At 55.4% G+C, this 24,012-nt stretch overlaps 1 protein-coding gene across 9 annotated transcripts in view; it reads right to left on the bottom strand.

Annotated features, from left to right (window-relative positions):
- KDM2B (lysine demethylase 2B) overlaps positions 1-24,012 on the bottom strand; it is a 94,970-nt gene that overhangs the window by 10,224 nt on the left and 60,734 nt on the right. For 5 of the 9 annotated variants that reach the window (XM_055146896.1, XM_055146899.1, XM_055146902.1 and 2 more), the window contains 5 exons: positions 8,179-8,403; positions 1,750-1,893; positions 1,030-1,116; positions 583-852; positions 277-387 (listed from right to left, as the gene is read on the bottom strand). In XM_055146896.1, the coding sequence (XP_055002871.1) occupies positions 277-387; positions 583-852; positions 1,030-1,116; positions 1,750-1,893; positions 8,179-8,403 (837 nt within the window). The remainder of the gene's footprint in view (positions 1-276; positions 388-582; positions 853-1,029; positions 1,117-1,749; positions 1,894-8,178; positions 8,404-24,012) is intronic. The other 4 variants (XM_055146895.1, XM_055146897.1, XM_004611044.2 and 1 more) reach the window with 2 other exon arrangements.

Raw genomic sequence — 24,012 nt, 5'->3', positions numbered from 1 at the left:
GAGTACGGTTAGACTACCTCCAGGCAACTGGCCTCCCCCCTCCCCTGCAGACTCCCGTCCCGAGGGTGTGGGACTGCTGGCACGGGCGGCCCTGAAGCCTGGGTGCCGCCTTGTGGCTGCTGCGGGAAGGGCGGGTGCGGGGACAAGGGTGCAGGATCCTCAGCGCAGGCAGCAGCTTTGGCTCACCCAGCCCCACCCAGCCCTGCCAGGCAGGCAGGGCTGAGGCCAGAAGCAGGGGGGCAGGTGGGGGAGGGCGGGGCGGGGTGGAGGGAGCACCTGCTGCTGGAAGTAAGTGAGACTGGATCTCCACCAGGGGCTGAGGCTGCTGCCTAGAGGGGGCCTCGGCGAGAGGTGAGAGGAACCGGGGGACGTTTGAAGCGTCGAGGCCTAAAGGGGTGGGAAGAGGAGTGACTCGGCCGTGTGCCCCTCCTTGCTCTGGGGCCGGGCTCTTGGGGCTCAGGGGACCTGATGAGGGCAGCAAGAGGCCAAGATACCAGTTTTCCCCCAGCCCCTGCCACCCCCCTACACTCCCATACCCAGGCCCTGCCAGGCTGTCCCTCCCACCCCCTCCCCAGTTCTTACTCGCTTGCGTCCACTGAGCTCTGGGGGCTTCTCGTATTTCCGCTTCCTCCTCAGATGCACATCATCCGACTTCCGGCGGAGGATGCCGTCAGGGGGCACCTTCTTGGGGTGCTCGTCTGACCGGCGCCGGGGCGCCTCCTCACACTCGCTCCTGCGCTTGGCAGGCTCCTGCCCTTCCTTGTTGTCCCGGTTCATCTTCTGCTCCTTGAGCAGGGAGCCCGGCAGGTTGGAGGCATACTTAAAGCCAGGGCCACGCTTTTGCTTGTAGGCCAAAAAGAGAGAAGGAAGAGACCGACTGTATATCCTTGGACCAGCCTGCTGGCGGGTCTCCCTCCCTCCCTGCCCAGCGGCACCCCACAGGCTCACGCCCACACCGGGGACAGGCCGCGTCTGGCAAGGCCAAGGTCCGCCCCTCCCGCTGACCCGGGACGGGAGCCCAGCACTCACTTTCCCGGTCTTGCCGGCGTGGTTGCACTTCGGACACTCCCAGCAGTTGGGAAGCTCATCGTTGACCACGCCCTCCGACTCCTTAATCTACAAGGGACAGGGGCCAGTGGGCAGGGGTGGGGCGCCGCGGGAGGCCAGCTTGACAGGAACGCCAACACCCCCTCCCAAATACCTCTGCGAGATCATCTTTGCCAAAAGAAAACAGGGCTGCTTAGAGAGGTGGGTTCAAATCCTGGCCTGCTTCTCCCCTGCTCAGTGACCCCAGGCAAATCACTTCATCTCCAGGGCCGGGGTCCCTGTCTCACCCCACCCAGGACAGACTCCTCGAGCTCGGGAAACCAGCAAACCAGGCAGCCTCCAAGAAACCCCATCCGGGTGCACCCCGGCCTCCCCCGCAACCTGTGAACTGGGAGAGAACCCAAGTCCTCTCTTCCGAATGGGGGGCGGGGGGCCCACCACCACCCTGAAGGGAAAAGGGACATGACACCCCAAAGAAGAATCACTGGGGCCAGCCCACCTGACGTCTCAGACAGACACACCAGTCGGCACCGGGTGACGCCACCCTAAGGCAGAAAGTCCTAACCTGCCCGGGAGGAGCCCCAGGGGAAGGCCCTGCCCCTGCGGCGAAGTACACAGGGGCGCTGCTTCCCAGGACCGCGGGGTGGCTAGTCCCTGTCCTGCGGAGGGGGGTCTCGCAGCCAGGCCCCGTGGGCCGCTCACCTTAAGGCATCCGGGGTGGATGATCTCGTTGCAGATGGAGCACTCCATGAGCATGAGGTTGAACTTGCCTTCCTCCTCCTCCACTGTGTCCTCCTTCCCAGCCTCGCCGCACACCAGGCACACGGCGGTGTGGGGCAGCACCGGCTGCAGAGCCGGGAAAAGCAGCCCAGTGAGCGGGGCCGGGCCGGTCGGCGTGGCACGCGGCTCCCGCTCCCGGTCCCGCCAGCCCAGAAGGCAGCAAGGAGAGGCCCAGTGAAGCCTCCTCCCGCAGGGAGGCGGACACCACCGTGAACCGCAGTCAGGTAGGCGAGAAGACGGCGGGAGGAAAGTAACAGCAAGTCGGCCCTCAGAGGGAGGCGGGGCCTGCACCCGTCCCAGGGCCTGGCTGACAGACTTCAGGCTCCACACACACCTAACCGGCAAGCTGGGGAGACCCAACTACCTCCTCTAATACCACTGAGACAGTCCTTGCCTTTGTCCCCGTCTCTCTCTCTTTTAAACTTCTGGGCTCTGCCCCGCTCAGGAGACCCTGTGGGGTACGAGGAAGAGCCCTTCCCGCTCCACCATCGCTGCAACCCCATATTCGCCTTTTTCACTGTGTTGCGCTGGCAGTCAAGGGAGCTACTGGCACTCACCCGGGCCCTGGCAGGCCTGGCTGCCCCTGGCTCCCTAGAAAGTCTGCAGGCTGCAAGCTGGAGAGCACACAGGGTAAGGCGCTGGCCTGGCACCCTTCTAAAGCCACTTCAGATCCCTGGAAACATACTTGGTCCCCTAAGCACTGCCAGGAGAGACCCCTCAGCACAGAGCCAGGAACAGACCCTGAGCATCACTGGGTGTGCTCCCCGCCCCCCTCAAAAAATTCCACAGCTTCATGTAAGCAAGTCTTTGATAAAGCAGTAGAAATGAATTTTATGAGAACGTCCCAAAGACCCACCGTGGCCCGAGCCCACGTCCTTCAGCCATTCTGTACGGTGAATGGCATTTCAGTTGTTCAAGGCCCGCAGAAGTGATCGGGCCTTGAACAACTGAACGGGTAGCGACTGGTAGCACTGAGTGGCTGTGAGGGCTGCGTGCCAGACGTTCTCCCTTGGAAGGACAACTGATCAAACGCCACCGCCACTGCTACTTACATGATTAATGGAGTTAATTTTCTGAATCTCCTATTCACAAAAATAACGAGTGGCATGTGTTGCAAATGATGAAATTAAAGTTTATACGTGGAAATTAGAATTTAGGGAAACGTAACAACCGCCACCACAAACTAGACCTCTTCCCAAGACTGCGAGACTCTGTTGACAAAGAGTGCAAGCTCTCTATTTATTTTAGGCATTTGAAAAATCCATTTAACTCCAGGAACGGAAGCAGAGTTTTCCAAATGAAGGATGCACCATGCTACAGTATCGAACAGAAGCAAACTCACTGATACAGTTTCAAGTTTTCAAGTTCCACATTACACCAAACATTTTTTTTTGGAGGGGTGAGGGGTCAGGGTTTGTGCCACACTCAGCAATATTCAGGGGTTACTCCTGCTCTAAGCTCACGGTCACTCCTAGTGGTGCTAGGGGCCCATATGGGATGCTGGGGATGGAACACAGGTTGGCAAGGCAAGCGCCCTACCCACTGTACTATCTCTCCAGCTCCACGTTACAAAAAACCTTTAAGAACTGAATGTCCTCAGATGGTCCCTCCAAATCCAGGCAACAACAGCTTAGAGCAGTGGAGAGGTGGAGAAAATCCAGGCAACACAACAGTTTTTCTAACGACCAGTCACAAAAAAAAAAGATTTATAAGAATAAATGCCATCTTCCTACCAACCTTTTGTTTTGGAAAATGTTTTCTTATAGATATGTCATTTTGCTGGGCCCAGAGTAACATTACAGCAGGTAGAGCATTCGTCTTGCACACAACTAACCCGGATTCGAACCCCCCATACCCCATATGGGACCCCTAACCTGCCAGGAGTGAACCCTGAGGGTTGAGGCAGGAATAAGCCCCAAGCACTGCAGGGTATGGCCCAAACACTCACCCCTGCAAATGTCATTTTGTTAACATGTAGAAGGATTCTTGGTTTTGTTGTCTGTCTGGTACCATCCATCAAATCAGGGCCTCCACATGCAAGACACATGACCTGACAAGAAGCTGAAACCCCAGCTGTGCTCAGGGCTTACTCCTGGTGGGTTCAGGAGACCATACAAGGTGCCAGGACTGAACCTGGTCAGCTGCCTCCAAGGCCAAGTGTGCCCTTATCCACGGGGTTATCTATCTAGCCCTCATATTATCTTTAAATAAGTTTTTTTTAAAATTTCATTTCCAGTTTTAGTTTTAGATATAGTAGCTTAAAGAAAGAAATAGCTCACATAAAGTTTTTTTTGATCTATAGGATTTTAAGACCACACAGGGGTTCTAAGACCAGTTTGAGAACTGATGTATTAGACGATAAAGCTCAAAGGCACAGCAAGCAGACATATTTTGTACACACACACATACACACACACACACACACACACACACACCCAACCCCCCCACCTCTCCTAGAATCTACACACAGTCTCTCCCAGAATCATCTACATACAAATACACCTACCTCTCCCAGAATCTAACACACACACACACACACACACACACACACACACACACCTGCATGCACATATCCTTCCCAGCACCTGTAAAGACAGTTTTAACTGGCTGTGTTAGAGAATCACCATGACACTGTGAATCTATATGATATGGGCCACATGTATGAGTTCAGAACATGGAACACTGAAGGCGGATGTCGGCCCCAGTTAAGACAGATCCTCCATGAACCTCAGACAAAGCGCAGGCATGAGACCAAGGGAAGCAGGAAGCCAGCTGCCCTGAAGGGGTCTGGGAGATTTACACAAACCTGCTGAGACCCCAGGAAAAAAAGTGGGTGCAAATATGCCAGAGAGGACAGAGGCTGGTTTCTGGGAAGTGCTTATGGGTAGAGAAAAGGCAGATGTTGGCATGCCCCTGTGGAGAGATGGAGGTTAAGGAGAGAGACCAAGTGTTGCCAACAGGGAGCGGGCATCCGTGGGCAGGCGAGCCACGAGAGGCGGCGAGTGCTGCGGGCATCTGAGGGGCAGAGGCAGTTGGGGCGAGGCAAGGAGGGAGACAGGCGTCCAGGCCTGGGCTGGCAGCACTGCCTAGTGGGCAGGGATGGAGGGGGCCTCGCAGAGAGAATGAAGGCAAGGGAGGGGCGTTCTGGGATGAGATGGCCAAGGGTCTGGAGCGGGAACTGAGGGGGACCTGCTGGGCCAGAAGCTGGGAAGGAAAACATGGTAGCAAGTGCCACGGTGGGGCTGAGACCAGGACACACAGCAGTGAGTGAGGGCCGCCTTCGACCACACTCCCCGTGCCAGGCACCGGGCTTGGTAAGCAGAGCCGAGAGGCACGACAGAGACAGAGACACGACAGCTGAGAAGAGAGCAAGTCCCCACGGCCCTCTCTGAAATGCTGACAGGATGCAGAGGGTCACGTGGCCTCCTGCGACAAAGCAGACTGAAGGATCTGTATTTCATTCTGCGGGGGGCACTCCCCCGACCTGCAGAACAGGGATCGACTAGAAACACCAGCAGTAACATGTGAAAGAAAAGGAAACTAAGTAAACGCTCCACAGAGAAAAAAGGGCAACGTGCAGAATGTGAGAAACTATCAACAAACCAGTTGTCTGAGAAGGGGTTTATTTCCAGAACACAGGAAGAACTGCTACACCTTCCCGGTAATAGAGAACGCTCCCCAGAAACGGGGCAAGGAACTGAGCAGACACCTCCAAAGACGGCAACTCTAGGGCAAGAGGCCGCGCGTCACTGAGCAGCACACAGCGCCCACGCCAAGTCCGACAGTCACTCTCAAGGAGAAAACCCAGAACACACCAACGAAGGCACGGAAAGGCTGGAGGCCTTGTACCAAGGCGTTGGGAGGGGTCAAGGCATCCAAGTACATTAGTGGTGGTACAGCTAAACAACCACAGCACAAGAGATCGGAACTCAACAACAAAACTTACAAATGGACTGTTAAATAGCCAGAATCTGGAAAAAACCCGAGTGCCCTAGAACAGATGACTGGTTGAAGAAACTCTGGTACATCTATACAATGGAATACTATGCAGCTGTTAGAAAAAATGAGGTCATGACGTTTGCATATAAGTGGATCAACATGGAAAGTATCATGCTAAGTGAAATGAGTCAGAAAGAGAGAGACAGACATAGAAAGATTGCACTCATCTGTGGAATATAGAATAACAGACTATAAGACTAACGCACAAGAATAGTAGAAATAAGTACCAGGAGATTGTTTCCATGGCTTGGAGGCTGGTCTCTCATTCTGGGTAACTCAGGGAAGGGACCACCAAGTAAAATGTGGTTGGAGGTCATGTGGGGGAAGGGTGAGGCGGGCGGAATACAGACTAGAGACTGAACACAATGGCCACTCAACACCTCTATTGCAAACCACAACACCTAATCAGAGAGAGAGAACAAAAGGGAATTCCCTGCCATAGTGGCAGGGTGGGGTGGGGGAGGGATGTTGGGTTTACGGGTGGTGGAGAATGGGCACTGGTGAAGGGATGGGTTATTGAACTTTGTATGGGGGAAGCATGAGCATAAAGATGTATGGATCTGTAACTGTACCCTCAAGATGACTCTCTAATTAAAAATAAACTAATTAAAAAAAAAAATGGACTGTTAAGGCAGTGGGCTGAGATGGGGTGGGAGGGAACCTGGGAACCCTGGTGGAGGGAAAGGATAATGGTGTGAGAATGGAGCTGGAACATGGTACATCTAAAACCCAACTGCGGGGGCTGGAGCAATAGCACAGCGGGTAGGACATTTGCCTTGCGTGTGGCCGACCTGGGTTCAATTCCCAGCATCCCTTATGGTCCCAAGCACTGCCAGGAGTAATTCCTGAGTTCAAAACCAGGAGTAACCCCTGAGCATCGCCGGGTATGACCCAAAAAGCCAAAAAAAAATTAAAAAAAATAAAACCCAACTGTGAATACTTTGTAAATCATGGTGCTTAAATAAAAGTTTGTTTTTTTTTTTAATTTTAAAAAACCCTCAGAACTGGGAGACCCTACCCAACACATTCAGGGTGTTTATCCAAGAGAACCCCCAACAGGTTCTTGAAGTTCACATGCCTGCACTCAGGAATTACTCCTTGCTGTGCTTGGGGGGCCATGGGATGCCAGGGATCGAACCCTGGTTGGCTGCATGCAAGGCAAACGCCCCACCCGCTGTGCTATCACTCTGGCCCCCCATCCCTATGCCTGTGTTCACCACATCATTCACTACAGTCAGAGGAGGCAGCTAAGTGGCTGTCTCACGCGTGGAATATTATTCAGCCTTCACAAAGGAAGAGGTCTTGTCCCTCAGCATGGATAAGCCTGGACAGAGCACAGCAGGCTTAAGTGGAACCAGCCAGCCCCCAAAAGGAGAACCTGTGGGATTCCTCTCACGGGAAGGACGCAAAGCCAGTGCGCAGTTATAAAGAGGGAGTAGGGGCCAGAACAGTACAGCAGGGAGGGCATTTGCCTTGCACATGACTGACGGGGGTTCGATCCCCAGCATCCCTTATGTTCCCCCAGAGCACCACCAGGAATAATTCCTGAGTGCAGAGCAGGAGTAACCCCTGAGCACTGCCAGCTGTGACCCAAAAAGACTGGGGGAAAAAAAGGAGTGGAAAGGTGTGTGTGTGTTGGGGGTGAGGACGAAAACCAAAAACTGGCTTGTACAACACTGACCAGATCTAAGTAACACATACAACTGACGCCTAACAGCAGCTAAGATGGCAATCTTCGGGCCACGGGCTTTGGCTCCCACTACAAAGAAAGCAGATGCTATGGCAGGGAGCGGGTAAGGTGCTCCTGGGCACAGAGCGGCTGGCAGCCAGAGACAGGCTCCCCGGGGCCAGGAGCAGAAGGACCCAGGGATTCAGGGGTCAGAGGGGCTGCAGGGGGCAAGTGAAGGTGGAGCGAGGCCGTCCTAGTGCTGCCCACCGCTGGGCACCATCCATCAGCCACCTTCATCCGGGGCAGCCCCTCTGCGGACACTGACCTTCCCCCAGGCCCGGCCGAAGGTGGACGACAGGAAGGGAGGGTGGGCTCAGAACTGTCCTGAACTGGGCCATAAATTCTGCCGACGGGGGTCACAGACAGGACAGGATGCCCTGACCTCTTTAAAGGCAGAGACTTCAAAGCGCCCGGCAAGCTGCGGGAAGAGCCTCAGACTAGGAAGAAAGAGGATCTGAGCACATGTGGCGGGGCTGAGCCGCGGCCCACCCGGTAAGGCCCAGCTCCCTGCTTCCCCCGAGGGGGCAACTTCGGACCTTCTGTGGCCAGAATATCCCCCACCAGCCGAGGCACAGGCCAGCGGGACCAGAGGGCGCCACCCCCGAAGCCGCTGTCACACTCACCGCAATGCACTGCCGCATGATGCAGCTCTGCTTCATGCGCCCGGGGCCCCCGAACTTCTTCATGTCCTTGCAGAAGTGGCACTCTCCGCACTCCGTCCGCAGGCAGGCCTCGCACTTGCGGCATCGCGTCCGGCGCCGGCGAGCTCCCGCCGTCGTCCGGTTGGCGGCCAACTTCACGGCGGAGGCCGGGCCCAGCTTCCCCTTGGGCCGACCCACCGCTCGGTTCTGCAGGAGAACAGACAGGACTGGTGAGATCTGGGCTATAGAGAAGGCCGGACCCCCCGAGGGGCTGCGGGGGAGGTGGGTCCCAGCAGAGGCTCCTGCCCTCGCCCAGTGGGGCCCTGTTAGCCAAGTGATGGTGTCCCTGTAAGGGGAGGTGTGGACAAAGGCAGAGGGACACAGGAAAGGACAGTCTTTTCTTCTTTTTGGTCAAACCCTGCGAGGCTCAGGGCTTACTCCTGGCTCTGCACTCAGGAATTACTCCTGGTGGTGCCTGGGGGACCATACGGGATGCGGGAATCAAACTGCGCTTGGTCATGTGCAAGGCAAACACCCTCCCTCTGTCCTACGGTTCAGGGGAGGACCATCTTGAAGAGGGATGCAAGGATGCAGCAGACACCAAAGCTGGTCATGGTGGGGATCTCTGGCCCTGCACACACCAGGGATTCATACACGGCACCTCTAGCATTTCAAAAAATCCCATTTCTGGCTGGGTTGTTTGGGGCCACACCCAGTGGTGCTCAGGGGACCATGCAGTACCAGGATCAAACCTGCGGCTCCTGTATGCAAAACCTACACTAGCCTGTCCCTCACCTTGAAGTTCCCGTTGCTTTAAGCCATCCAGTTCGGGGAACTTGTTACGTCAGCATACCCTGACTTGGCCCCCATATAACCACCCCCACCCCAGTTCCCGAGCTTCTGCCCCAGCAGGGGCACAGGTCTACACAGAAGGCCCCCTCGTCCCGGGTTCGATTCCCAGCATCCCATATGGTTCCCTGAGCACCGCCAGTGGTGATTTCTGAGTGCAGAGCCAGGAGTAACCCCTGTGCATCGCTGGGTATGACCCAAAAAGCCAAAAAAAAAAAAAAAAAAGAAGAAGAAGAAGGCCCCCTCGCCACCCGCCTGGATAAGGCTGACTGCTCCTGGGGGTGCAGTTCACACCCGGGCACTTCAGAGTGCTAACTACTCCCGGGTGGGGCCTCCCCTGCCTGTGGGCACAGGAAGGCTGTGTGATCCCTGCGTTTCTCGGCCAGACAGCTACCCACACAGGAAGGGAGCAAACCTTAGGATGTGACAGTAACCCGGAAGAACTTCCACTTCTCCCAAGTTTCAGAGGAAGGCATAGCCAGACGCTGAACAGAGCATGGCACCAACAACCAAAAACACTTAGTCCAGCCTGAGGCCGGCACATCCTGGCTAATGGCGGCTGGGGGACACTGTCGGTGAGGTCTCCTCTCCCCACCTCAGGGCACAATGTGAAAACAGGCGAGTCATCCACACCCAAGTAGCGCGACACTGCTGCAGAGTGGCCCCACCTCTGTGAGGAGACTACCGCTCACCCCAAACTATGCGACCTAAGTGTTTCCAGTGCTACTGACCCCTTCTCAGCCCACACAACCAACCTGGGTGACCCACACACTCAAATTTTAGCCGGGTCACACTTGGATTCCTGAGCAAATTCCCACCTTTCTGGTCACTCTTACACCCAGAAGGGCGTCCCTGCATCCCCATGCGGGCCTGCTTCTGCAGACACCCCTTACTCCCTCACCCCCACACACACACCATCACAGCTCGGCCCTCTGTCCTCCACAGTGTAACAGCCCTGTGGACAGCTAATCCCGTTGAGTTCCCCCACCCCCCACATGAAGAACTGCAGCCGGGCCGGAGTGATGGGACAGCGGGTAGGGTGTCTGCCTTGTATGCCTGAACACCTGGTTTGGTTCCGGAACCACATATGGTCCCCAGAGCAATGCCAGGAGTAATCCTTGAGCCCACACACCAACATACAGACTGCTGTATTCCAACATCGCTTCTTCTATGAGCAATTTGGAAGCACTGTTCCGGCAGGGAATGTTATTGGGAATACTAAGGGATTGGCTTATTCAGTCCAAAAATGCTTACTGCACCCAACCCACAGTCCAACCTCTAGAGTATCTGGGGCTAAAGCAGCTTCTTTATTCCTCGTATCTACAACAATGGACAATTACTTGGACTAGGGGGTTGGGGCAATAGCACAGCGGGTAGGGCACTTGCTTTGTATGTGGTCAACCCAGATTCTATTCCCAGTACCTCGTATGCTCACCAGGAGAGATCCCTGAGCACAGAATCAGTAGTAAGCCCTGAACCATCTCTGGTGTGCCCTCCCCCCGAAAAAATTACCTGGATTAGCCCAAATTAATGGGAAAAACATTCTGTGTTCATAGATTAAAAGACAATGATTATGGGCTGGAGAGATAGCACAGCGGGTAGGGCGTTTGCCTTGCACGCGGCCGACCCAGGTTCGAATCCCAGCATCCCATATGGTCCCCTGAGCACAGCCAGGGGTAATTCCTGAGTGCAGAGCCAGGAGTAACCCCTGTGCATCGCCAGGTGTGACCCAAAAAGCCAAAAAAAAAGACAATGATTATGGGTGAGGAAGACAGCAAAGGGCTCAAGCACTTGCTTTGTGTGCAGGAGGTCTGGGTCTGACCCTTGGCACAGCATGGACCCCAAAGCAATGTAACCCATGATCCCCTTCAACCTGAAAACAAACAATATTGTTACAAGAGCAATCCCAAAGCGATTTCTAGATTCCATGAATCCTTATATATTAAAATTCTAGGGGTGTTTTTACAGATACTAACATGATCCTAAAATGATGAAAATGTAAAAAATAACCAAAGTGGTTTGGGGGGTTTTTGGCTTTTTTTTTTTTTGAGATGGTGATGGTAAAACCCAGCTCTCAGATGTTACCACTAAGCCCATCCCCAAGCAAAACACTCCTGAAAATGAAGAACAGAATTGGAACGCTCTCATTTCCCATTTCAAAACCGAATGCAGAGGCCAGAGTGAAAGCACAGCAGTAGGTTATTTGCCTTGCACGTGTCTGATTCGGGTTCGATCCCCAGCACCCCATACGGTCCCCTGAGCCCACCAGGAGTGATCCCTGAGCACAGAGCCAGGAGTAAGCCCTGAGCAAGGACGGGTATGGTTCCCCTCTCCCTCCAATCAAGCTACTGCAAAGCCACAGCAAACAGTGTCATGCCAGTAGACAGACAGACAGACAGACAGACTAACCAGTGGAGAATTTAGAGTCCAGAACCAAATGCATTCACATTTATGACAAACTGATCTTTGACACAGATGTTTTGGCAATTCACCAATGACCAATTTTTCCAACACAGCACATTAATTCCTGTATGATCTCTCCAATGTGCTTTCTCCTTTCCCACAAAATAAGCAAAGGAGAGCAGAGATGTAACTCAATGAAAAGTGTTTGCTAGCACACGAGATCAGAGTTTGAGGCCAGCACTACCCAGCTCCAGAGAAACCTACAGGTGGGTTTAGCATAGGAGCAACAGCTCCAGAGCAATAGCATAGGAGGAGGTAGGACATTTGACTAATGTCCCCAGAATCCCATATGGTCCCCAGAGCACCCGCTAGGAATTCCTGAGTACACAGCCAGGAGTAACCCCTGAGCACTGCCAGGTATGGCCCAAAAACAACTATAAAAAAAACTACAGGCGGGCTGGAGTGATAGCACAGCGGGTAGGGCGTTTGCCTTGCACGCGGCCAACCCAGGTTCAATTCCCAGCATCCCATAGGGTCCCCTGAGCACGGCCAAGGGTAATTCCTGAGTACAGAGCCAGGAGTGACCCCTGAGCATCGCTGGGTGTGACCCAAAAAGCAAAAACAAAACAAAACAAAAACCCTACAGGGGCCAAGGAAATAGTACAGTGGGCAGGCACTTGCCTTGCACACACAGACCTGGGTTCAATCTCCAGCACACCATTATGTTCCCCCAAGCACTACCAGGAGTAAGCCCCGAGCACTGTCATGTGTGACCCAAAACCAAAACAAACAAAGCAGGAAAAAAAAATTTTTTTAACTACAATGGGCCAAGGATTAGTAAATATTCCCCCCCCCCAAAAAAAAAGGTATGTAAATGATCTAGGCTATGAGCACAAGAAATGATGCTCTACATGGGAAGCCAACGAAATGTTATTACTTAAGTAGCTCATTTAATCTGTCCCAGAGACTCATTCACTCACTCCCCTCATTCACACCTCCTCCCACCTACTCACCCAAGTGTTTTCTGGCTGTGAATTTTGCCAGGTTCGGGGTTAGGTGCTTGGACTACAGCAATGAGTAAACCGAGTCCGCTAACCTCACAGGCGCCTGCTGTGTGGGGAGAGAAAGCCACAGAACCACACAAACACAACGCATGCCACTGTGGTGGTAACCATATTGAAACTACGAACATTAACGTAACCCTTCGGTTTTAATACCTGTACCAATAACCTACGATGCAGGGTCTTATCTCCTTTTAAAATGAGTAAACAGAGGAACAATAAATAAGAGAAACCAGGAAGCCAGACAGGAGACCTAAAGCTTGGACCCAGAGGAAGATCTGGGTCGCACTGGAAAGGAGGATGGGAGAGAGGGGCTGGAAACTAAGGTGAGTAAGTCTGACAAGGGAAACAGAAGCCTGGGGCCACAGGAAGGAGTGTGGGAGGGATAGAGATGGGAAATACACAACACACTCAACAATCTGCAAATGGCCCAGAGGGCCACTGGCAGCCTGTCCCTGCAGGCTCACTGGTGCAGCCCTTGTCCGACCATGCACAGAGCAGCATAACCTAATTCTGATGGGGGGCGGGGGGGGAACGACAATGTCTGTACAGTGAGGAAGATGAAAGGCAGGTAAGTGAGGGGTTGACATTGCAGCAGTTGGGACAGAGGACCCTGAAGACATGAGCTGAGGCCATGGAAGGATGACCCAGGAGAAGTTGAGCATAAACCCAGCCCCGATCTGAGCGAGAAAAGTAAGCAGGCACATGCTGGCTTCCAGTTTGAACAGAGTAAGGGGCTTTGGAGGGGAGGAAACAGCAATTCTGCTGTGGACCCTTCCTGATCCCAGGGCTGGGACCTGAGCCGAGAGATAGAAATGGAAAACCAATAGTGCAGTGTTCAGCCCTAGCTGAACAAGTCCAAGAGGCCAAAGTGGAGTATGGGGGAAGTGCGAAGATCCCGGAGACAGTTTCCAGGCTGAACATCTGCACTTGGGGGTCAGGTGAGAAAGCACATCCTGAGGGCCAGCCAGGTAGTGGGAGGGGCAGCAGGAGTGCCGGGAAGAGCATCCAGGACAGTGATCTGGGGCTGTTGCTATCGTACAGCAGGTGGGTGTTTGCATTGCATGGGGCCATGCCCCATATGCAACCTCAAGCCCACCAGGAGTAATTCCGGAGTGCTGAGCCAGGAGTCACCCCTGAGCATCGCCGTGTGTGGCCCAAAAAACAAGAACAGTGATCAAGTTGGAGAAAAAGTACATTGGGTAAGGGCTTGCATGCAGCTGACCCAGGTTGGATCCTGATCCCCAGAATCCTATACGGTTCCTGGAGCATAGCTAGGAATGATTCCTGAACACAGAGCCAGGAGTAACCAAGGAGTATTACCAGGTGTGGCCACAAAACAAAACAAAATACAGGGGCTGGAGCAATAGCACAGCGGATAGGGCATTTGCCTTGCACGCGGCCAACCCAGGTTCGATCCCCAGCATCCCATAGGGTCCCCTGAGCACTGCCAGGAGTAATTCCTGAGTGCAGAGCCAGGAGTAACCCCTGTGCATCGCCAGGTGTGACCCAAAAAGCAAAAAAAAAAAAAAAAAAAACAAAATACAGTGATCTCCTATTTCACCAATCAGGAGGAGCCAGAAGCTAAGGAAGCACTAAAACATGGCTGGCTGTCTTCTGAGTAACACTGAATCCCACAGGGGCCCTTCCCCAAAGGGCCCAGGCTGTCACAGTCTTACATTCTATGCCTGACAGATTTACTGCCTGTCCCCAAATCTTCAAGAATAATGGACATCCCAGGAAATGCTGGATGTGAGTAGCATCAAAGGTCCCGTAACATACACATGTAGACTCCAGGGAGGGTTTTGTTTTGTTCATAGACTGAGGGTAAGAAAAGAGAAAAAACACCCAGAAACCCAGGGGATGGGAGGACTCTGGAGAATCTGAGGAAAGTGAAGAACCTTTAACCCCAGAACAATGTTCACAGGAACAAAGTCCCCAAACTTCCAAGTACAGCTTCAGAAAGGCTCAGGAACCCTATCTTAAAAATTCACTATTTAAGGGGCTGGAGAAACATTACAGCAGGAAGCGTGCATCCCTTGCATACAACCAACCCAGGTTCCATCCCCGGCATCCCATGTGGCCACCTGGGCACTGCCAGGAGTAATTCCTAAGTATAGAGCCAGGAGTAACCCCTGGGCATCACCGGGTGTTCCTCTCCCCCCATAAAGTTCACTATTTAAGAGATTATGGTTTGGGGTGAGAGTTATAGTACAGTGGCTTAGAGCACTGTGTTATAAGGGCATGGTCATGAGTTTAAATCCCTAGAGTATCACATGCGCCAAGCATGGCCCAGGCAACACTGTTATTTGAGGCTGGCAGCTCTGCTGCCTGTGACCCCCCACACCGCAAGCAATTTTCAGCTGCTCTACAGTGAAGTGTTTGCACACCACAGCAAGGGGTGAGACCCCTTCCTCAGTGAGCACCAGCACAAGTGCCAAACCTAGCATGCAAACCTTGGTAAGCACTGTGTGTGCAAGCTCTGCAGCCTGATGTGCAACCCCCAGTTACTTGCAACAAAAAGGCCAATTAAGGGGCCCGGAGCGATAGCACAGCGGGTAGGGCGTTTGCCTTGCACGCGGCTGACCAGGGTTCGATCCCCGGCATCCCATATGGTCCCCCAAGCACCGCCAGGAGTAATTCCTGAGTGCAAAGCCAGGAGTAACCCCTGAGCATCACTGGGTGTGACCCAAAAAGCAAAAAAAGAAAAAAAAGGCCAATTAAAAATAAACAAGGTGGCAGAGAAGTTCATCCCCATCACCCACTATGGTCCCTGAGTCCTGCCAGGAGTAATCCCTCAGTACAGAGCCAGGAGTAAGCGCTAAAATCACCGATAGTGGTCCAAGAGCCAAAAACTAAATATAACAAAAAAACACGTAATTTTTAAGGAAATTGTAAAGGTAAACACAATGGCTATAGCCACATGAACTGAAAGACTTTCTCCTAACTTCTTAATTATATATATGTTTTATTGCTTTTTGGGTCACACCCAGCGATGCTCAGGGGTTCCTCCTGGCTCTGCACTCAGGAATTACTCCGGGCGGTGCTTGGGGGACCAATCTGGGATGCTGGGAATCAAACCTGGGTCGGCCGCACTCAAGGCAAACGCCCTTCCCGCTGTGCTATCGCTACAGCCCCCATGATTGGCACTTTAAATAAAAATTTTAATTAAGGGAGCATCGCCGGGTGTGACCCAAAAAGCAAAAGAAAAAAAAAAAGAAAAGAAAAGAAAGTGCCGGGTCTGGAGCGATATAGCACAGCGGGTAGGGCGTTTGCCTTGCACGCGGCCGACCCGGGTTCTAATCCCAGCATCCCATATGGTCCCCTGAGCACCACCAGGGGTAATTCCTGAGTGAAGAGCCAGGAATAACCCCTGTGCATCGTCGGGTGTGACCCAAAAACCAGAAAAAAAGAAAGTGCCAATCATGTAGCACTGTCATCTCACTGTTCATCTATTTGCTGGAGTGGGCACCAGTAACGTCTCCATTGTGAGACTTGTTACTGTTTTTGGCATATTGAATACACCACGGGTAGCTTGCCAGGCTCTGCAGCGCACAGGGATACTCTCGGTAGTGCCAATCATAGTGTTCATATGTATGATATACAGAATGTGTCTGTATGTATTATATGTAATATATATAAACTTTTTGTTTGGGGGCCCTGTTGTGGTATGGCCCCCACAGGGCTTACTATTGGATCTGCATTCAGGGATCACTCCTGGACAGACTTGGGTGGCCCTATGGGGTGCCGGGCATTGAACCCGGGTTGCCTTTATGCAAGACAAGAATCCTAACCACTGTACTAACTCTCCAGTCTCTATACTTTTAAAAAAGGAAAAGAGGCCTGCCATGAAGATGTGATCCCGGGGGCCGCACATGTGTGCGGCCTCTCCGCAGCTGCATGAATGTGTGTGACTCCAGACGCCAGCTAAATTTTTCGACATGGGCAGCTCCTCGCAGAATGTCTCCAGACTGAGAACTAAGCCACGGCTCCATGCCCGCCCAGGAGGTATTTCTCTCTCTCGCCTCTTCCTTGCCAGGGGTGAAGGACATGGTGACCGCCATATTATGAGGACCACAGATGGGGTTTACAAGCTTGCAATGATCCAATGCCTGGAAGAAATCTCCCTGGACTTAGTTGCTAAAGTACAGAAATCTAAATCCGAGCGGCCGCGGTAGCCTTTCACAACAGAAAGACCCCACATTGAGTCTAGTGGGGTACTCCTAACAATAATAGTGAGGTTTGTGTTGAAATATTGAATGTAACCAAAGTAAATAGAAAGTGAAGTGAAATTTATCAGTTATAGGGGGGGAGGCGGGGGGCACGGGATAGGAGGTGTACAATTTTTTTTCTTTTTTTTGGTGGTGGGATATGGGCACCAGTGAAGAGATGGTTGTTTCAGCATTGTATAACTGAGACTTAAGCCTGAAAGCATTATAATTTTCCACATGGTGATTCAATAAAAAAATAAAAATTAAAAAAAAAAAGGAAAAGAAAACCAAAAAAAAAGCTACTTCACTTTAAGGGTCAAAAAAGACCCAAGTACAAGAACTCTGTTCCAGGAGCTGGAGTAATAGCACCTCGGGTAGGGCGTCTGCCTTGCATGCAGCCAACCCGGGTTCGATTCCCAGCATCCCATATGGTCCCCTGAGCAGCGCCAGGAGTAATTCCTGAGTATATGAGCCAGGAGTAACCCCTGTGAATCACCAGGTGTGACCCAAAAAGCAAGAAAAAAAAAATTCTGTTTCAGAGCTGCCCACCATCAAGGTGTATCCCCTAAACTGAAAACCAGGCCATAACACCAAACACAGTCCACGGGAGAAGGTAAGTCGAAGGTGCTCACTGGCAAAGCACAAACATGGGGTTCCTGCTGTCAACGTGTCTCATCCACCCTTTCCCCCATCCCACAGACTAAGGAAATTGTGGGCCACCAGCCCAGCAGATCAGATCCAAGGAAGCCTGCTGACCTCAGAAAGGGGGTGGGTGGGGGTCGTAGGAGCAGGCTAGAGAGTCTAACAAATCTAAATGCAGCTGTAAGGAGGGGGCCGGAATGCCCCGGGGCCTTCCACAGAGCAGGGGACTCTCCAGGACTCCGGCTCCTTGCAGGAGACTCACCAAAGAGCGGGGTCTGGAACCTGCCGGCAGGTGAGCACTGACACGCAGGAGGTCCTTAGAGACAAGTATCAATCAGCTCAGGTCCAAGAATCCCAAAGCTGCCAAAGGGTGGTGGGTGGAGGCAAGAGCCGAGAGCACGGAGTGACGGGAGATGCAGGGCCCGGAGCTGATAAGCATCTTCTCCGCTGGACTATGCGGAAACCTGCTGTCCACAGCCCTGACCCCGAAGGCCGCACCCTCAGTGGAGGAAAAAAGTCTGAAAACGAACAGGACAAGCCCAAGAACATTTGTTCCACTGTCAGCCAGCCACAGGACCACCTTGGAAAGCCCGGAGAGTGTCTTAAGTCTTTTTATTATTCAGGGTCAGAGATTGTATCTCCTACGGCCCCTTGGTAGGAGCAAATGAAAAAAAAAAAAAGCCCACCACAACAGGTAGGAGGAACCTTAACCCTCAAACACCAAAACACGGCCAACAGCCAAGGGGCGCCTCCTGAATCAGCACATCCCAAAGGGCTCCCCCCAGGCAGGTGAACCCAAATAAACTTCCCAGCCACGAGCTGGGGTGGGAACTAGGCGGCAAGAATGCCAGGACCCTGCAGCTGCGGAGTGCCTGACTTGATCCAAGCTCCCAGCCCCCAAAGCACATCTGTGGCCGCTGGGCTAACCCAACCCACCAGGCCCGGGAAGACTCGGAACGCGCGCCTGGAAAGGAAAAAAAAAAAAAGAAAAAAACATCAACACGGAGAAAACAAGAAAAATGTCACTTTCCTCTTCGCTTAAAAAAACCCACGGGCTGGGACGGAGTAACGGCTTGCAGGCGGCACATCCAGCCCTTCCTCGCCCGCGCCTCATGGAGAGACAGAAACAAACAGACAAAAAGTGCAGCCTCCCGGCCTGCCCGACATTCCGAAACACTCGGCCGCGGCGCGGCGCGGGGCGCGGGGCGAGGATCGCGCGGGGCGCGGGGCGAGGAGGCGCGGGGCGCGGAGCGGCGGCGCGTCACCTGGCCCCGCGCTGACAGGCTCCGACGCCGGCGCCCGCGAGCCCCGCGCGATCCTCGCCGCGGCCGACACTCAACTTTTCTCCGGCTTCCTGAGGGGCTCCCCGCGCGGGCTGCGCCCCCCCGCGCGCACACACTCCGGGGCTTTTGTTTTACGAGCCGCTCCCCCCCCCGTTGAACCCCCCGCCCGCCCCGTCACGGTCCCGGGAGAGCCGCGTCCCCGTCGGCACCCGGCGGCGGCCAGACGCTGCCATCTGGGGTCACGGCTTCCTCCCGCCACCGCCAGGCTCGCCGGGGTTCCGGGTCCCCCCGCGCCGCGCGCCCCTTCCTGTCCCGGCTGCCCACGGCGGCGGGCGGCCGCGCGGCGCCCAGACAAAAGCTCGGGCCGTCGGGCCCACGGGCGGGCCGCCCCCCTCCGGGCCGCGGGCGTCCCCCGGCCCCGGCGCCGCGGGGTCCCGGCGCAACTTCGCCGCGAGAGACGCGGGCGGCGGCGGCGGCGCCCGCCGGTCCCCGGGGCGCCCGGGCCGCGCGTGGGCCGCGAGCGCGGGCGCCGAGGAGGGCAGAGGCGCGCCCGGGCCGCCCGCGCCCGCGCCCGCAACTTGCCCGCCGGGCCGGGCCCGCCCGACGGCGAGGCCCACATTGTCCCCGCGGCGCGGCGGCCGCCCCGGCGCCGCACACGCCCCCCGGCCCGGCCGCCCGCGGGCCCCGCGGCCGCCGCGCGCCTCCACGCCCCGCTCGGGCCCGGCCCCGGCCGGCCCCGCCGGCGGCCGCGGCAAAACTTTCTCCTCCTCGCCGCGCCGGCGGCGGCCGCGGCGTCGCGGCCGCCTCGGGGCGCGTCGGGCGGGCGGCCGGGCGCGAGGTCGGGCGGGCGGGCGGCCGGTCCCTCCCTCGGCCCCACCCCGGGCCGCCGACCTGGTCCGGCTCCGATTCATAGTCGTCGTCCTCGGCGCTCACGGACATGGCCATGGCTCATGGTGGGCCCCGGCTCGCGCGCGCTGACATGGCTGGAGCCGCGCCGCCGCCGCCGCCCGCCCGCCCGGAGCAGGCTCGGCTCGCCCTGGCTCGGGCTCGGGCTCGGGCTCCCGCGGCCGCGAGGAGGGAGCCGCGCCGCGCGCCTCGCACGCCCGCGCGGGAGGGGGCGGGGAGGGGCCGGCGGGGGGGAGGGCCGGGGCGCTCATGCATATGCATGAGGCGAGCCAGGAAGGGGCTGGCCCCCCGGGCCGGCGGGCCAATGGCGCGGCCGCGGCGCTCGGGCCGCACACAAAGGGAGCCGGGCCTGCGGTGACACAGGGGCGGGCCCGCCCGGGGCGGCCCCTCGCGGCGGGCGCGCGGGGCCCGGGGCTGCGTGGGGGCGTGCCCGCGCCCGGCCGGCCCGGCCGGCCCGCCGCGCCGCGCGGTGCGCACGGGGGACCGCACGCCGCCTTCGCTCCGATCGGAAACGCTCGCCCGACCTGGGGTGCGGTCTTTTGTGTGGTCGGGAGGGACGGCTGGGGGGCAGCCTCGGGGCTGCACGGACCACGGAGGGCGGCCCCGCACGCGACGCCGGGCGCGGGTCCCCCGTGGCCGCGGAGACCGCACACGTTCTGAGCTCGGGATCATGCCCGCGAATCCGGGGATCCCGTTCGGGTCGCTTGGAGGCCCGCCGGCCTGGATAAGACCAGGGGTCTCAGTGCCCTCCCACCCACCCCCCTTGACTGGCTGCTTAGTAGGGCTGTCAGGTCTGAGGGCCTCGCTGGGAGCAAAGAATGGGGTGCAAAAAAGAAATGCGATCGCACCTCATCAAACTAGCTGTCTGAGGCGCCAAAGAGAACTTTCCAGGCGCTCTAACCCAGGTGGGTGTCCAGCTCACTTGGCCGGGGTCCCCTTCTGGGGTGCCTTCTGGAGTCTTACTTCACAGATGTTTTCCCAGGGAAATTAGCAGTCTCCCTAAGTGGCCCAGAACATCTACGTTTGCACGTAAAAGTTCCCAGTGCTTACCCTGAAAGCAGCCAGCTCCTGCAGAAAACTCAGGCTGGAAATCCAGATGGAAATTCATTAAAAGGGGCAGGGGTGGTTTCTGGGGCACTTGTGCCGGCCACCTTAACTCTGGAGGAATTCAGTGACCATGAGCTAGCGGTCAATGATGTGATAAGCACCCAAACCACAGCTTTGCTCAGCTAACTGTGCAGTTGGCATCTAGATTATCCAAGGAGACAGGAAAACATGTGCACCTGTATCTGTTCACTACCTTCACCTGTGAAACAGCAAGATCTGCCCGTCGGGGAAGGAGGTCACCTGCTTTAAAGAGATCAGAGTTTCTGCTCAAGAATAAGCCCATAAGCAGTGAAGCCTGGCAGCCACTCAGCACAGGCACCTTACTGCTATTGGTGCCCAGCGCTCTGACCCTGAGAAATTCACCCTGAGAACAGACCCACGGGCAGAGCGTGTGGTGGAGACCTTGGAAAGGAAACCCGGGAAGCTCTCGGCAGCGAGCCGCGGGAGGGAACACACAGGGATGTCAGTCTGCGGACAAGACACACCCACTGACGCTGCAGAGAAAGCGCAGCAAACACGCTCTTCACTCACGCGGATCTGCTCCAAGTTTCCTTCCTCCCTTAGTTTCCACCACCTACATTTTAACTTGTAAACACGAGCGAGAGAATACTACCCAACCCGGCTGCACGGCGGCCCCCCAAGGTCTGTGCTTTTCGAAAGCATCCTTATCTGGACTGACGTCTGTGTCTAGTGACTTCACAGGTCACAGCACCCCAAAGGAAGCCCCTTGAAGAAAGGGCAGGGCTGATGAAACACAAAAGGGCTTGCACTTTACTCTCACTGGTCAGAATTACAAGGAAGGGGGGGGGGCTGGAGCGACCCTACAGCAGGTCGGGCACTTGTCCTACACACAGTCAACCCTCGATTCAATCCCTGGCATCCCATATGGTTCAAACCCCGAGCCCACCGGGAGCGATCCCTGAGAGCAGAGCCAGGACTAAGCCCTAAGCATTAGCATGAGACAAAACAAGAGCTGCAAGAGTTACGCAAACGATGCACAGACAGTCCCAGAGGACCTTCCCTGGAGGGTCCTTCCGTGACCTATCCATGGCTTGACTTTGGGCTCATTTCTTCTGGGGGACTCTCAGGCAGTGACTCCTTTTTAGTTATTTTGGGTTTTGGGATACACCTGACAGTGCAGAGGACTCACTCCTGGCTCTGTGCCCTGGGAACCAGATGTGAGATACCAGGGATTAAACCAGGGCCAGCTGCGTACAAGGCAAATCCCTTAACCCCTGCACTCTCTCCCACCCAAGCAAAGACTTTTTCCTCAAGAAGAAAAAAAAAAAAAAAAAAAAGCAGGGGCTGGGGAAATAACACAGGAGAACAGGCACTTGTCTTGCATGCAGCTGACCCAGGTCTGATCCCGGGCACGCGATATGGGCCCTCGTGCACACCAGGAATGATCCCTGAGCACAGAGCCGGGAGTAAGCCCTGATTATCGTTGGGTACGGCCCAAACACAAAAAGAGAGAAATACAGAGAGACAAAGAGAGAGGGGGAGGGAGGGAAGGCAGGCAGGCAGGCTACAGCTGGCTCTGAGCTCACTGTCATACAGAGAACGGGGAGAAGGGGCCTCACAGACACCCCCACTGCCCCCACCTCAGAAGTGAGGAAGTGAAGGCCCAGAGGAAACAAGAAAGGCAGTCCAGCCTGGTTCTGGGATTATCACCATCAGAGAGCCTCCAGGAGAGGGCGGCTCCCCACAGGGTTTGGGGGTTCAGGCATGTAGCTCAGCACAGGCCTTTCACATGAGGGCACCAGTTCAACCCAGCACAGCCAAACAAATCAACAACACGCCTCCGTGACTGAAGGCCCAGCCAGTTGCTGCTCACACCACACACACACCCATTTTACGGATGAGGAAAGTGAGGCACACTGCTGCCAGGAAGCGACAGAACCTGACTAAAGCCACAGGAGCCTGGGCTGTGCATCTCAGAGGCCTATGCCAGAGACACAAGGTGGAGACACCACGGAGGTTGGTGTCATCTTTCAAGCGAGACACACTGAGGTACGCTGAACACAACGAACAGTCCTGCAGCAAATTCTGCAAATTCTGTACTTTCAGCTCAATTCCTTTTTCAGGGCAGTTAAGCGTGACTGTTAGTTTGCTGGGGTGGTCTTATTAAGGGGGGGCAGGAGGAAATCTCGCAAGTGCACTGGGACCACGCCCAACAATACTTGGTCAGCTGAGCCCGACAGTTCGTGCCTGGGTGTGAGGATGCAACGCCATCTGGCACTGCAGAGCTCAGGGACTGGCCACCAAGGGCCACACCTGCAGGCGCCCCAAACCCTGTGGGAGTCTCCTGGTCAGTGTGGTTCTGATGACCAAGCTGTTCTCCGGTTTGTCAGGGCCAACTGCTGGGAGGGAGAAAAGGCAGTTGGAAACATGACAGTGTGGTCTGTTCGCCCCAAAACCCTCAGAAGGTTCCTGCCAGTCACCACCCAGCGCCTCGCAAAATTCCCTCCTCAGGCACTTGCAAAGAAAACTTTACTTCTCTATTTCCCTCCCTCCGTTTCCTGCAGTTAACAGGTAGACGTAACTATCCAACATTTGTTTTACATTAACAGCATACTCAATTGTGCACAAAACACATCAATGCAATTATATTCCAGGCCCAGTAGAATCACTGCCTTAACATGTGCATCCAAAGCCAGAGCGACAGTATAGCGGGAAGGGCGGCCTCGCACACAACAGACCCAGGTTCAATCTCTACCACCCCGGATGCACCGGGATGATCCCCACCGCCAGGAGTGATCCCAGAGTGCAGAACCGGAGTAAGCCCTGAGCACCGCCCGTTGTGGCCCAAAAACACAAAAAATAAGATAGAACGTGCATCCAGGGGACTGAAGTAGACAGTACAGCAGGTAGGGCACTTGCCTCGCATGCAGCTGACCCAGGTTCAATCCCCAGCACCCCACATGGTTCCGAGTCCACCAGGAGTGATCCCTGAGCACAGAACCAGGAGTAAGACCTGATCACCACCAGGTGTGACCCAAATTAAATAAGAATGAACATTCAGGAGCAGAGTGTTCCAGAGGCCGGGGGAGGGGGCGCGTGCTTTGCACACAGGAGCCAGGAGTTTGATCCCCAGTAGGGTCCCCTAAGCAGCAGTAAGCCTGGAGCACTGAGCCAGGAGACTCCCTGAAAACTGCCAGGCAGGATCTTCTCTCCTCTTCTTTGACCTTTGACCCTCTCCTCCTCCCCCTCTCTCTTTGACACACACACACTGGCCCCCCATATCATCTCAGTACCCCTTAGCCCTTGCACATCGCCTAGGCCCACATTCTTAGAAAGCGCCGCCCCACCCCGAGCGACCCCACCAGGGCAGTCGGTGCCTGCCCAGCGCCACAG

Source organism: Sorex araneus, chromosome 9 (assembly GCF_027595985.1).
Source record: "Sorex araneus isolate mSorAra2 chromosome 9, mSorAra2.pri, whole genome shotgun sequence".
Classification (NCBI taxonomy): Eukaryota; Metazoa; Chordata; class Mammalia; order Eulipotyphla; family Soricidae; genus Sorex; species Sorex araneus.
Note: the sequence above shows the minus strand (reverse complement) of the source record. Positions and strands in the feature narration are given on the sequence as shown.